This window comes from Physella acuta, unplaced genomic scaffold (genome assembly GCF_028476545.2).
Source record: "Physella acuta isolate Inbredline_101_S28 unplaced genomic scaffold, ASM2847654v3 ptg000316l, whole genome shotgun sequence".
In the NCBI taxonomy this organism is placed as follows: Eukaryota; Metazoa; Mollusca; class Gastropoda; family Physidae; genus Physella; species Physella acuta.
Window position 1 is genome coordinate 108616 of NW_026731835.1, and position 15111 is coordinate 123726.

Here is a 15111-nt window from a genome sequence, read left to right on the forward strand (position 1 = left end):
TAGCGCCCATAATAGAATCTCTAATATTTTGCGGCCGACAAGGAAATTTTTAGTTGGAGAAAACTGCTGAAAATGATGAAAATTTGATTTTTATAATTTTTTTACGATAGTGTACATGTGTTACTTGTTACAAAACAATAGCTAATACTAAGATAAGTTAGTCGGTGGCACCCACGAGTTTCTATTGTCACCAGCCACCAATACTTTACACGCACGCACTTACACATGCATATGTACACACACACACACACACATATATATATATATATATATATATATATATATATATATATAAAATGCTGGACAAAATTTGAACCCCCCCCCCCCATGAGACGATCCTGGCTACGCCACTGATTCTCAGTTAAATACTTATAACTCTACATCAATTTACATTATCAAAGCCAGTATTATTAGATTATATTCAATTAATTTTAAAATACACTTCTTATTTTCTACCTTAAGATATTTTGCATGAATGTTTTTTCGTTAGCTACTGATAAGACTTACATACATTCAGGGGCTATAACTGCTGATTTTCATCTCTTTATTTTTACATTTTCCAGGTCATAGCTGGCTACGATGGACTCGATGGGAGACAACCAGCTCATGTACAAGTTCCCGAGTACACCAAACTTGTATGCTAATTATGGTTTTTATTCTTGACTTTTCCCGAAGTTGTTTTTTTGTTACCCAAACGTTGCCTTCATAGTCTATTCATAGATTTTACATATAAATTACTCTGTTTACACAATTTATACATTTTTACCAATACACTGAAGATAGAACAAGAAGTATCTGGAATCCGGATTGGGGTTTTGCAAGAAGGATTAGCTTTATGTGTACCGGAAACGCGACAAGCAGTCCAGAATTTTCTTGAAGAAGCTGCCAAATCAAAATTTGAACTGGTGGACGTTTCAGTTCCGTTACACGTACATGGTCAGTGGTCAGTTTGTAGAACTTTAGTGAGAGAATTGTGGTATACCAAATCCATCTGTTTTGACGTTTGGGACCCGTAGCTCAGAATGTATGATTAAATTGTATGGTTAACAGTTTTAATTCTCGAATCAAAACTAATAATAATTTGATTTAATTACTGAAAAGTAATAATTACAGATCAAGCTAAACTTCTGAAAGAATATTAAATTTTATTTTCCGTTGACAACTTCATAGGAACGTCATTGATCCTAACCTTGAGTGCACAAAGCTGCTTAAACTGCCTCAAAATGGGAGGTAAGATTTAAAATGTAATTTAACACTTACGCAATTTTTTTTACAACATGTGACTTACATTTTCTATCAACAAAACAACAACATATGTATGTTAACAAGAAAAAATGACATTAATGGAATCTTTAAACAACTTAAAATCAAGTGCCTATTTAGTTTCATAATGTAGACCCGCGGACAAAGGACGACTAAAGGAAGAATAAACAGAAGTTATCTTATATAAACCATGCATTCAGCTTAAGTATCACACCAAATTTGTTTTCCTTTGTATCTTTTACTATGGCGTAACACATAGCCTCCTTCATTATTGGACTAAATCTTATAAAGGTACACGAGGGCCCATGACAATAATGATATCCCATGATAGTTTACTATGTGGACCATAAGGTCGTAGGTCGCCAAATAGAATCCAAGTTCCCGTGCTCGCTTTGTAAAATAAATGAAGACCTATTTCAGATTTATTCGTACTACTTTGAACTAGTGTAAATATTTTATTTATATCCAAAAAAATCTAGATCAATTTTGAACACAACTTTTGTTTTATTCAGCGAGCCCACAGTTCGTGGATGGCCTGTTCTTATTTGCTCTTATTACTTTGACATAGTGTAAATACACAATCTATCTAGATCTATTTCGAAGACTACATTTGTCTCATTTAGCGAGCCCACAGTCCTTATATATTCTTATTACTTTGACCTAGTGTAACTACACAGCAAATATTTTGTCCAACAAATCTAGATCTATTTCTAACACTACATTTGTTTCATTCAGCGAGCCCCCAGTTCGTGGATGGGATGTTTTTTTATTTGATCTTATTACTCTGACCTAGTGTAAATACTTAAAATGATCTATTTCTAACACTACATTTGTTTTATCTAGCGAGCCCCCAGTTCGTAGATGGCCTGTACCCAACAAGCCTAGAGAAGGCCGTCCGTCAAGGCTTGCAGTGCTCGGCTGGCTTGCTCGCCCCCCGGGTTAAAAGCTTCTCCATCCTCGGGGAGCTCCTGCAACGTCGCTATGGCAACCACTACTACTGCAAGTCCCGGAACCTCGGACTGGAGCTGACCCGCCAGTACGACGAGGCGCTGACCGGATGTGACGTCATCGTGATGCCGACCATGCCCCACGGCGCGACACGGCTCCCGGAGAAAAAATCTACAGCCTCTGCTTCGCTTACAGGTTACACTTGATGTAAAAATAGCATGTTATAAAATGCTTACAGGTTACACTTGATGTAAAAATAGCATGATATAAAATGGGGGACGGTGTGGTCGAGTGATAGCGCTTTTGACTGATTGCACAAACGTCTCGAGATCGGATCTCGGTTCGGAGTCATGACGACAGGACGTTCCTGAGTCAACTCAGCTCTGATTGGTACCTGACTCACCTTTGAAGAAACAAAGGCGACGGGGTATATTGCTGACCACACTATCCCTTTGCAGATATGTCGTGTTCACAAACGGTAGCAGATAATGATGCTGTTATAAAATACCAAAATTTGCAATAGCATTCTAGAGTTATAATGGCACACTGCTTTTTTCAGTAATAACGAGTGTTTCAGTAATACATTAATGTTACAGTAATACTTTGATGTTACAGTAATACATTAATGTTATAGTAATACATTGATATTACAATAATACTTTGATGTTACAGTAATACTTTGATGTTACATTAATACATTAATGTTACAGCAATACATTGATATTACAGTAATACTTTAATGTTACAGTAATACATTAATGTTACAGTAAAGCTGATGTTACCCCAACTGTATAGAAATATTCAAACGCTACAGTAACGTACTGATGTTACAATAACATCGCGATGTTACCAGGACACCCAGAAGTTACATTAGCACCTTGATGGGAGGTCACCCTTAATCATTGCTCACGACTTACATCCGTACATCGAAACTAACCATTACAAAATGCGTAGCTCTTAACAGTGCATGAATATAATTTGAACAGTACCTACATAAATCTGGCATATCTTTTCATTCACAGCTAGAAAATTCTGATAACCAAAACTAACAGATACTCAACATGGTGTAAAACAATGTTTCTTTCAGACATTTGTCTCCGTGGGGTGGGGGGCTTGAACTTTTTTGGGGGGGGGGGGGGGGCGGATAAAATATCCGGGGGGGGCGGGAGGTATATATTATCTATATAACCTCCCCCCCTAAGAGATGCCTCTAAGAAACTCTGGTGTAAAACTATTATCTGTTACTATTATCTGTAGCTTATTTTTCTGTATCTGGTTCTAAACTTCACCAGCATACTTGAAAGAGAACATCGACCAGATAGACAACACGTGCCCTGCCAATATGACTGGTCACCCAGCCTTGACCTTGCCGCTAGGTCAACTGGGTGACGGGTCTAAAGACAGTCTGATGATCGTCGGCAAGAAATTTGATGAGGTGACAGTACTACAGGTGGCCAGGACTTTGGAGAAACTGATTGTTGCCAGACATTAGCACACGATATGGAAAGACAAAAACAAATAAAATGTTAAACATGACATAAAGAGAACTAAATTAAAATAAATGAGTAGGGTTCGATTTTCACAATGAGCTGCATGTACTTTTAATAACATTATTCTGGTTGATTATGTAATTAGTGGTAGCATAATTTAAAAAGCCTAGTGTAAATTACAAGAATTGTGTGCACTCTTGATTTAGTTTAAACCGACTAAAATAAAATAAAAATAACACCACGTGATGTTGTTTATACTTACCTAATCTAACGCACAACTTGTTGATTAAACTCTGACAGTGTCAATTATTCTTATCAGATTTTAGTGTCAAGGTTTTTAAAAAAAATGTACCAGGTTTAAATTTTGTCTGTGTTGTAGTTTACATACAAGTCGTACGATTCTTTAACGTATTGGAGTTTTGTTCATTAAAAAAACATACCTGTAAGAACCAGATGTTCCATGGGTCAGGTGAAGGAGTCCACCTGTTTCTCTTATTTGGACACATTAAAGTAGTAGTCCTATCAGCGCCATGCCCAACTACTTGGGTTTCTCCATTGAGCTTCTTTTTAGGATTGTCCAATGAATGAAACAATATGTGAACACTGAGTAAAAGAGCTAAACGATTTATACCAAAGATTTAAATTTAATTGAGTTTTAATCAGTTGACTGGAAAGAAAAAAATAAATAAAAAATTACTATTATGGAGTAAAGATGAAGTAGAGAGCATATTTTTAAATGCAGTAGGTCTATAATCTATAATCTATATATAAGATAGTTTAATAAGGTATGATGACAAGCCATCTTTATTTTCAATAACTTGAGCCAGATACCCATCATAGCTGGGTGGACTCAGGGACTTCCTATAGCCTACATACTGGAGCACGGTAAACGTTTTCAATTCTTAAACTGAGCAAATGATATTTAGATATTTACAATGGGCTATCTTAAAAAAAACTTCCACTAAAAGCCGATTAAGTTTTGTTTTACACACAACGTGTCGACTGATGCACCAACTTTCGTAGCCTTGAGAATACTCCATGAACTGGGTCCATGATCGAAGTTGTATTACCTTGACACTTTCAAGCTATGTTTTAAAATACATTTCCAGGATATTTTTCTTAACATAAGGGGACTGGACAGCTGGCTGATGATATAGCACTGAGTAAGTTTTTACAGTGATCTTAATAAATTTCGTAAATAAAGTCGCGTGGAGATTTTGTGATTCCTAAAGTTAGATAAATTCGATATTGTTGGATTATTCTCTTCACTGTCAGTTAGGGAAAGAAAATAGAGACTGGGGTTCAGAGCACTAGAGTTTTCACCCCCAACACACTAATAGGATACTAATAGGTGTTTCAACCCCCATCAAGTAGAGGAATACTATGGTTCAGAGGCGTAGCGAAGGGTGGGGGGGGGCGGGGGGGGGGACGGACCGCACCGGGTGACACCATTTAGGGGGGTGACACCAAGGCAAAAAATAGTAAAATATATAGAGAAAAACTTGAGGGCGGGGGGTTGCAAATCGAACAAATTTTTGTCCCCGGGAAGGGTCGCTACGCCTCTGTGGGGGTGACACCATTAAGTGCCGCACTGGATGACACCCGACCTCGCTACGCCGCTGCTATGGTATTCCCAGTTTCCAATACCAGAAGGATTGTGTCACTGTTCACGAATAAGTATTTTCGTACTGCTCAGTATACACATAAGGAAACTAATGTCATTTTATGTGGTGAATTATGAAGTTGAAATAAAACCAATTTCCACTTATGGTTAATGAAATACTACGTAACTTCCGTTACTAGTTGAATAAAGGCAATGGTTTAGGGATAACAATATTGATTTCGATGTGACGCCGACGTGTAAAAAGTGTTTTAATAGCGTATAGTTTGAAACTTATTCATCATAGGGTGAGTACAACAGTAAAACACGAGTAACATTTTCCTTCTGTCGAGTTCGAGTCGAGCTTAAAGATGTCGTACGAGAGGTTTGTCCCGTCAGTTCACACGCCGCCCACGGTTCAAGAGATGAAGCAGATCACTGACGATTTACATTTCAGCAGCTCTATGGACCAGGTCGAAGCTCTTACAGGTAACACTTTAATTTTGTAGGCCGTACCTGTTGCAGTTCTGTTGTTACACAAAGTAAATATAAACTTGAAATACACCCCCCATATATCGCAATTTATTTTAGCGGTTGCTACTGACGCCATTAATGTCTTGTCGCTGCTGGACACGTTCTGTGACCCCGTCCCAGAGGTCAAGTACCCCAGGACACCAGGCTACAGACCTCAACCACAAGACCGGGTAGGCAACGCCTGGTCAGTTATTTTACTATCATTTGTACACTTCTTTTATTTAAGTCGAGCACCCAATAGAATTTGATTGCGTAAATAAGGTTTTAAAATACAAAATATGTTTGAAAAGGCAAGCCAAGGAAAGCATAGAGACTCAAAACGGAGAGGAAACATAAAAGGTTACGATAGGTGAGTTTGAGAAGCTAGCTAAAGAACGATGAGTTACCGCTGTCCCTTAAAAGAACAATTTAGATTCATACTTACATCAGCAGTTTATTTCGCAATATGCGAGATAACTTCTTCCATAAACTCTTCTCGGTACAATATCAAATTTTACCAGCTGAAGGGATGACAATATTTTTAATATACATTTTAAAATGAGTAACTGTTTTCGACCTTTCGATGTAGATAAATTGTATATAACTTGTGAAGCTGGTAAAAAAATTTTTTCGACCTCAAACTCAGCGATAGCGGTTATGTTGTATGGCTGTGTTGTGTTGTGCTGTGTTTCAGGGCCTGGCGATGGCTGTATTGAGTGTTGTGTTGCGTTGCAGGGCCTGACGATGGCTGTATTGAGTGTTGTGTTGTGTTTCAGGGCCAGACTATAACTGTAGTGTGTTGTGTTGTGTTGTGTTTCAGGGCCTGGCGATGTGACGTCCAAGGTGCCCCCACAGGTAAACTGTCCGGGAAAACTTTTGCTATCAAAGACAACACGGCTGTAGCTGGTGTCCCCATGTCCAACGGTAGCCGGCTGCTACAGGGCTACATACCAGAGTACGATGCTACCGTCGTTACGAGAATTCTAGATGCCGGTAAATACAAGGTTCAAAGCAACATTTAAAAAATCTTAAAATCTTATTGACACCTTGACCACGGTACTTCTTGCTCCACTTTCAATATGTAGGCGTATGGTGAACGTATTGCAGAGTATTTAATTTACTTTTACAGAGCCAGCCTATAATTTTCTAAATCCATAATTTATTGAATATTTTTAGTCTGAGCTAAAAAAAATGTATACACGTAAATGTTTGTATATAGCCAATTTAACTTGAAATGACAATTCGTAATTTTATTTTTTATTAATTCAAAATAAAACATGCACACAACATCGTTAAAATGTAAATTATGTCACTACCTCACATAGGTGGGCGCATACTCGGCAAGTCTTCGTGTGATGACTTCTGTCTGAGCGCCATGGGCTTCTCGGCCGTTGACGGTTACATCTCCATGCCGGACACGCCGGACTACAGGGTGGGGGGCTCGAGCGGTGGATCCGCTGTTCTGGTGAGTAAAGTAATTTTAAATAATTGTCAGAAAATTTTACTCTTATACTTAGGTTTATAACTTTTAATGCTACGTTAGAATTAGTTTAGATCCCCTGGGTAGTGAGTTGTGGTTATTCCCGTGCGATTCTATCGTTTTTACCACGTTCGAACTAAGGACATCATTGATTCACCATTAACGTCTTTTATCTTCGACTACTTCTATAAATTGATAACATACGCTAGTTTTGCATATAAAATTTTGCGTTTATTTGTCTTATTGTATTCCGGAGTAAACAAAAAAAAAAAACACCAATATATTGACTATGCTGTGTATGCGATGCAAAATCCCAGAAACTTTAATTTTTTTTATGTTCTTCTCTACCAACTCACTGCATATTTTGCACTCAACGTTCTCAGGTACCAACCTGATACTTTTCCACCAACAGGTAGCCACAGGTGAGGTGGACATGGCACTAGGGGCGGATCAAGGCGGTTCTATCCGGATACCGGCAGCTTGGACCGGCACTGTTGGCCTGAAGCCGACCTTTGGACTGGTGCCGTACACGGGTCTAGTGCCCATAGAGCCGACAGTGGATCACGCCGGGCCGATCACGCGCAACGTGACAGACTGTGCTCTTTTCTTGGAGGTATTTTATTTTTGTTAACGTGAGATAAAAGAATTGCGTTCTCTTTTATACCTTAACCTAAAAACGTGTAACTTTTTATTTACAACTTTAATACTGTAGAGCAAAGTTACACTGGGCATATGAAGGCAGGTTTTGACGGCAGAAGACGAACTCTCTAGCCCGTTAGTCAGACGTTCTGTACCTTGAGACAGTAGATCCTTCCCCGACCACACACCACTCCCCGCCTCCTTATGATGTTTTCCTCGTCTGGTGTCGCGGAGTATAAATTACAATCCTCCAGGAGACCCAGGGGTCTTGGAAATAATTCTCCTTGATGTAGTTTGCGGTCTGACTAATTTATGAGCATCGTTCGATCTTGTTTTATAAACTACATGGCTATGCCTATACATGCTACATGTGTATGCCTATACAAGCTAAATGTCTATGTCTATATAAGCTACATGTCTATGCCTATACAAGGTAAATCGCTATGCCTATACAAGCTACATGTTCTTGATAACTGACTTTATTATGTCTTTATAATAAGTCTACAGAAAAATAAGTGACTTGTGCAAGAAAACTGTTACAAACTATTTTCTCCGTCTACAGGTGCTAGCTGGGAGAGACGGTCTAGACGGCAGACAACAGACAAATTTAAAGATTCCCGAATACAGCAAATTTGTAAAATATTCTCTAGATTTGTGTTTAAGATTAGGATACATTTTGAATATTACTTTTTTAAAGTGCGGCATCCAGTTATCAGATGATAAATAAATTTGTCATTTCAATAAGTTACCTGACCATCCCCAGGTTGAGCAAGAGTTGGAGGGCAGAAAACTGGGCGTGTTGAAGGAGGGGTTTGACACGTGTGTCCCTGAGACACGGGCAGCGGTTAGAGAATTTCTTGACGACGTCGCTACAACAAAGTTTGGCCTTGTGGACGTGTCTGTTCCCTTACACCAGCATGGTCAGTGATCACAAATTCACAACTCTATTGTGATAATTGATACTTTAGGTCTAATTAATATCTGCTTGGTTATTTGTCGATAGTTTGTTATTGTTATTTATCAGATATTTAACTTATCAAAAAATAAAATCAAAGCAGTTGTAGACTACGAATCTAAATATTTAGGTAATTCATAATTGTATAAAGGGTTCGGCGTGGTCGAGTCGGTAAAGCTCATGGTTGCTAAACCCACGGGCAGATGAGATTCGTTAGCTGGGGACAGCCACTCTTCTATGAGAGACAACTCCAAAATCAAACAATTGCTGCTTGTAGTTTGCTCTTGGTTGGACAAAGGCTATGGAAGCAAAAAGAAAAGCATGCTGAACTCAGAGTCAATGGCCTCAATAACGCAGTGGACACGTATCCTTTATTGTGTTGGAGGGAGATCCCTTCCAACTAAAATTAAGAACGAAGAAGAAGATAATTGTATACTTCTATAGTATGGCTTTAGCTCTGATGGTAATGTAAGTACCTTGTTATTACAGGTCTTGCTATTTGTACCGGCTTTTTCCCTTATGGCTGCTTAAGTTGTCTCCAGATGGGAAGTAGGTTCATATTTTATTTTAATTTATTTTTCTGTTGATACTTTGGTAGCTAAAATATGTAAAAGATCTTATGAGCGACCACTTTGAAATAAGGCAAAATAGTTTTATATTTTAAATTTTCGTTGCATATAAAAGCTTGTTTTAGAACAGTTTTTTAATATTCGTTTTATTGCTGATAAGACTTAGGTTGAACACATTTTTATACATGCCCTGCTGGACATTGAAGGCAAATTTGCTTTGTTTTGAAATAATACACATGTCATTCACATTTGATCATGTATGAAAACCACCAGATACGTGAGGATTATTTCCAACCTTCTCAGATTATAAAACAAAAATTAATATTTTTTCAAACAGCTATGTCTTTACTTTTTCTGTGTAATTTTTTTAAAGAAAATCTAGAGGTGATATCTCTCAATACCAGAAGAGTTAGACTGCCACCCTTCCCTATTACCAGCGGCCCCACAGTTCGCCCAAGGCTTGTACCCTACCAGCCTGGAGAAGGCTGTGCGTCAAGGTCTCCAGAGTTCTGCTACCCTTCTTGCGCCGGGCATCAGGAGCTACGCGGCCGTCGGCGAGCTGTTCCGTCGTCGCTATGGCAACCACTACTACTGCAAGGGCAGGAACATGGTGCTGGAGCTGGCGCGTCAGTACGACGAGGCGCTGACCAAGTGTGACGTCATCGTGATGCCGACCATGACTCACGTTTCGCCACGGTTTCCTGGGAAGCATAGCACTGAAGCGGTCACCCAAGAAGGTTGGTAGTTTCAATAGTTTGATTCAAGGGCTTGTAAAACACAAGCTTGGAAAATAAACTGGGACACTGAAGCGGCCACTCAAGAAGGTTGGTATAGTAAAGATTTTTTTATTTCAAGAACAGTGCGATCTAGATGAGCAATGTATTTACTTCTTTTGTATAATTTAAAAAGATTTTTAATGTAATGTGCTTTCGGTACTAACTATTTTTTAAAAGATGTTACGTAGGTCAAATTGTTTGACTATGGGTTAGTTTGTGGCTAAATATTGTCATGCAATTTGGAAAACACGTTTTCTTTAGCTATAATACAAAGCTTTAAAAAATTGGTCGCAAAAATGTATTGAGAAGATTACTTAGTGCATTTAAAAGCTAATCATTATAAAGGTAAACAAAAATAAATGTATTCATGTCATCACTTTTTCTTTGCATATCTCTATCTTGCGCAGGCCTAACCTGTCATCACTTCTTGTTGTTTACCTGCAGCTTACCTGAGAGAGAACTCCAAGCAAATAGTCAACACGGTTGTTGCCAATATGACAGGTCACCCAGCCTTGACCTTGCCGCTAGGCAAACTGGGTGACGGGTCTAAAGACAGCCTGATGATCGTCGGCAAGAAATTTGATGAGGTGACAGTACTACAGGTGGCCAGGACTTTGGAGAAACTGATTGTTGCCAGGGAGTAGTGTTGTTGGTTGTTGTTTTTTTTTTTTTTTTGGATTACACAATCAAATATTTTTACATAATGTCCAACACATTGCATTTATTGCAATGTTTATTCAGAATGCTGAAAGTGTTTTATTCTACTGAGTTTTATATATATATATATACTAGCCGTCCCGGCCAGGCCCTGCTCTGGCTTCTGTGAAAAACCTTTCTGTTAAAGACCATTACCTGTGTGTTTAGTAATCATCATAAACCCGGCATTGCCCACCCAAACCACAACCAACCAAAACCAAAACAACAAAACGCAAACATAACGCTAACACAATTACAAATACAAACGAAAACAAAAACTTAACAACAAACACAACCACACCCACAAACACCAATACAAACACAAAGAAAAAACAAACAAAAAAGCAATCGAAAACAAAAACCTAACAACAAACCCAACCACAAACACCAATACCAACAAAAAAAAAATCAACGAAAAAAGCAAACGAAAACAAACCAAATCCAAACGCAAAACCAACCAAAAACACAAATACAAACCCAAACAAAAAAAAAACACAAACAAAAACGAAAAAAGAAAGAACAAAAACGAACCAAATTAAAACGCAACCACTAACGCAAACCCACCTAAACACAAAGAAAACACTAACGCGAACATAAACGCCCGGGGCGGAATCACCTGTTTTAGCTTAATGAACGACTATAGTACCCCAACTTATTCACAGTCTTTTGCACTCACTTAAACGAACGCGCCTGTTTCAATTTAATAAACAATTTTAATACTCCAAGCTTATCCCTAAAATACCTAAAACATTTGCACTTGATCAATCCCCGCTAATTATGTAATTATTTTTTTTCCCAACACCAAAACAAAGTAATTAAAAAGTAAATGCTTTTCAACTAATGCAATGATTTCATAAAGGGAAGTAATTGTGTTTTGCCTAATTTATCAAAGGGAAGTAAGCGCTATAGGACTAAATAAAAACATAATTAGAATTTTTGTAAAAGATGATATTTTTTTAAAACTTGTGTTAAATGAACATGCCGACAATTATTACTATAATTTGAAAAATGAAAATGATTTCCCAACACTTTTAATAGTAATTTTTTAACTCATAAATTTAGACAAACGCGCACGATAATTGATCTAACACTTAAATCCGTAGAAATGCCAACGACAAACATATGCGTTACAGAATTGAGCTTTATATATTAGATATATATATATATATATATATATATATATATATATATATATACTAGGCATACTGCCTAGCTTCGCTTAGGTTTTTAAAAGGCATTTGAGAATTTGAATACTTAATTATTTAGCGATGGATTGGGTGTGGAGTGCTTTAATAAGTTTAATAAGTTTAATTTAAACAGTAATGCTAACTTTAGAAAAAATGTTTTTGTTAGTCATTTACATGCAGATTCAAAGCGAATTTTTGGAAAGTACGCAATGTATAGCTAAAATGGAATTAGAACTACACAGGTTTCATGAACAGTATATCTCATAGTTTATATTACATTGCCTTTGAAATTAATTAATTAATTTAATTAACATACTTAACTAAATTAACAACTTAATTTTATACTAAAACAAATGCTATACTTCGTCATTTTCTGTTTCTGTTTAAAATAGTATACAATTATTTGAAAAATAATAATTTTAAAAACGTTACCTCCCTTGAAAACTGAACGTATGACGTATGTCATTGTTTACTTATATTGTTTGCTTATATAAGAAATTACGTTATATGAACTTATTTAACGACTATAATGGCTGTTTCCGACGGGAATAAAGTTTTTTTGTTACCCTCCATGGTCGGTCTACGACGTCACATAATATTAATGGGATCGTTCGTCAATTTATTTATATATATATATATATATCTCATATAAGGAGAATTTCACTCAAGATCATCTTTTAGCCCTCGTCGAGGGCTTTGAGTCTGACCAACAGTTTTTCCATACGGCCTAGTCATCTATAGTAGTGTATGCAAAAACTTAGCATGATGTACAGACATTAAGTAACCTAAAAATTGTGTTAAAATTTCCCTGTTTTTCCCATAAAATACAAAGATTATATAGGGAAATACAACTGGTCAGTTTTGACCGCTTTACGAAGTTTTCCCAGATATGCCGAGTTTTTTGTGACACTCCTAGGTGTTCTTCTACCACCTCACAAAATATCAAGGGGGGTCGTCGGAGGAAAATTTTTTTCGTAATAGAGCTCATATAAAGAGAATTTCACTCGCGGTCACTTTTTAGCCCTCGTCGAGGGCTTTGAGTGTAACCGACAGTTTTCCCTAAAGGTCAAGCCATTGACCTAGGAGCATGCAAAAAATTAGCCAGATATACTGAGCTTAAGTACCCTAAAGTCTGCGTTGAAATGACCCTCTGTTTTTCCCATAAAATACAAAGATTATATAGGGAAATACAACTGGTCAGTTTTGACCGCTTTACGAAGTTTTCCCAGATATGCCGAGTTTTTTGTGACACTCCTAGGTGTTCTTCTACCACCTCACAAAATATCAAGGGGGGTCGTCGGAGGAAAATTTTTTTCGTAATAGAGCTCATATAAAGAGAATTTCACTCGCGGTCACTTTTTAGCCCTCGTCGAGGGCTTTGAGTGTAACCGACAGTTTTCCCTAAAGGTCAAGCCATTGACCTAGGAGCATGCAAAAAATTAGCCAGATATACTGAGCTTAAGTACCCTAAAGTCTGCGTTGAAATGACCCTCTGTTTTTCCCATAAAATACAAAGATTATATAGGGAAATACAACTGGTCAGTTTTGACCCCTTTACGAAGTTTTCCCAGATATGCCGAGTTTTTTGTGACACCCTAAGGCGTTCTCCTACCACCTCACAAAATATCAAGGGGGGTCGTCGGAGGAAATTTTTTTTCGTAATAGAGCTCATATAAAGAGAATTTCACTCGCGGTCACTTTTTAGCCCTCGTCGAGGGCTTTGAGTGAGACCGACAGGTCTGCCCTACGGTCAAGCCATTTTCCTATAAACATGCCAAAAATTAGCCAGATGTAAAGAGGGTAAGTGCCCTAAAATCCGTTTTGAAATGACCCTCCGTTTTTCCCATAAAATACAAAGATTATATAGGGAAATACGACTGGTCAGTTTTGACCCATTTCCCGATTTTTCCCGGACATGGCGAGTTTTTTGTGACACCCCAAGGCGTTCTCCTACCACCTCACAAAATATCAAGGGGGGTCGTCGGAGGAAATTTTTTTTCGTAATAGAGCTCATATAAAGAGAATTTCACTCGCGGTCACTTTTTAGCCCTCGTCGAGGGCTTTGAGTAAGACCGACAGGTCTGCCCTACGGTCAAGCCATTTACCTATAAACATGCCAAAAATTAGCCAGATGTAAACAGGGTAAGTGCCCTAAAATCCGTTTTGAAATGACCCTCTGTTTTTCCCATAAAATACAAAGATTATATAGGGAAATACGACTGGTCAGTTTTGACCCATTTCCCGATTTTTCCCGGACATGGCGAGTTTTTTGTGACACCCCAAGGTGTTCTCCTACCACCTCACAAAATTTCAAGGGGGGTCGTCGGAGGAAATTTTTTTTCGTAATATAGCCCATATAAGGCGCCGGTCAGTCGAGGTCAGTTTTGACCCCTTCTCCGTAGACTTTTCGGCCAACCGTCACCGGCCTTCGTGTTCTATTGCCCGAAGGCACCATCGTGCCAAATTTGACGCGCCTGCGGCGCCGGGAAGTGCCATATCGGGCACTTGACCACTTTGCTTTATATATATAGATATATATATTGTATTAATCTTTGCTAGAAATATTCTGAATACAGACGTTGTAGCATATATATTTATTATCTATCTCCTACGTTTACTGATGTTTTCAGGAGAAAGAAATTTTTAACCAGGCTTGTGTGTAATTAACTTTTATTAACATACAAATAAAGACTCTTTATGAATTAATTATGATATTTGTTTTCATGTTAGTTTACTTGCCAGTTAAGTTAATATTCGTAGCATATTGTAGCACAATTGTTTGAGAATTATTTCTCTAATACAATCTTACTGTTAAAATATGAAAAATTAAAAAATCTAACTCATAAAAACTTATTCTAAATAATCATCAGGGAATGGAGAATTTTTAGTTTTATTAATACATGATAACCCTCAGTGCATAACCAACTGCTATAAAGGAAGCCTTTCTTCATTTATACACGTGTAACTTAGAAGTCTGAGACGGTGTGTTTTTTAT

The 15111-nt window shown here is 37.7% G+C and overlaps 2 protein-coding genes across 2 annotated transcripts; both read left to right on the forward strand.

Moving 5' to 3' along the window:
* The first annotated feature begins 822 nt into the window (after window positions 1–822).
* Window positions 823–3835, forward strand: LOC131940411 (uncharacterized protein in nthA 5'region-like). Its single transcript, XM_059299016.1, has 4 exons — window positions 823–936; window positions 1171–1230; window positions 2107–2406; window positions 3504–3835. Exons 2-4 carry the CDS (start codon window positions 1224–1226, stop codon window positions 3701–3703), a joined length of 507 nt encoding a protein of 168 aa, XP_059154999.1. The 5' UTR covers window positions 823–936; window positions 1171–1223; the 3' UTR covers window positions 3704–3835.
* A 915-nt stretch (window positions 3836–4750) lies between these two features.
* Window positions 4751–11886, forward strand: LOC131940408 (amidase-like). Its single transcript, XM_059299013.1, has 11 exons — window positions 4751–4864; window positions 5609–5790; window positions 5893–6019; window positions 6635–6807; window positions 7140–7279; window positions 7707–7907; window positions 8496–8567; window positions 8697–8853; window positions 9378–9437; window positions 9895–10194; window positions 10678–11886. Exons 2-11 carry the CDS (start codon window positions 5673–5675, stop codon window positions 10875–10877), a joined length of 1548 nt encoding a protein of 515 aa, XP_059154996.1. The 5' UTR covers window positions 4751–4864; window positions 5609–5672; the 3' UTR covers window positions 10878–11886.
* The last annotated feature ends 3225 nt before the right edge of the window (window positions 11887–15111 follow it).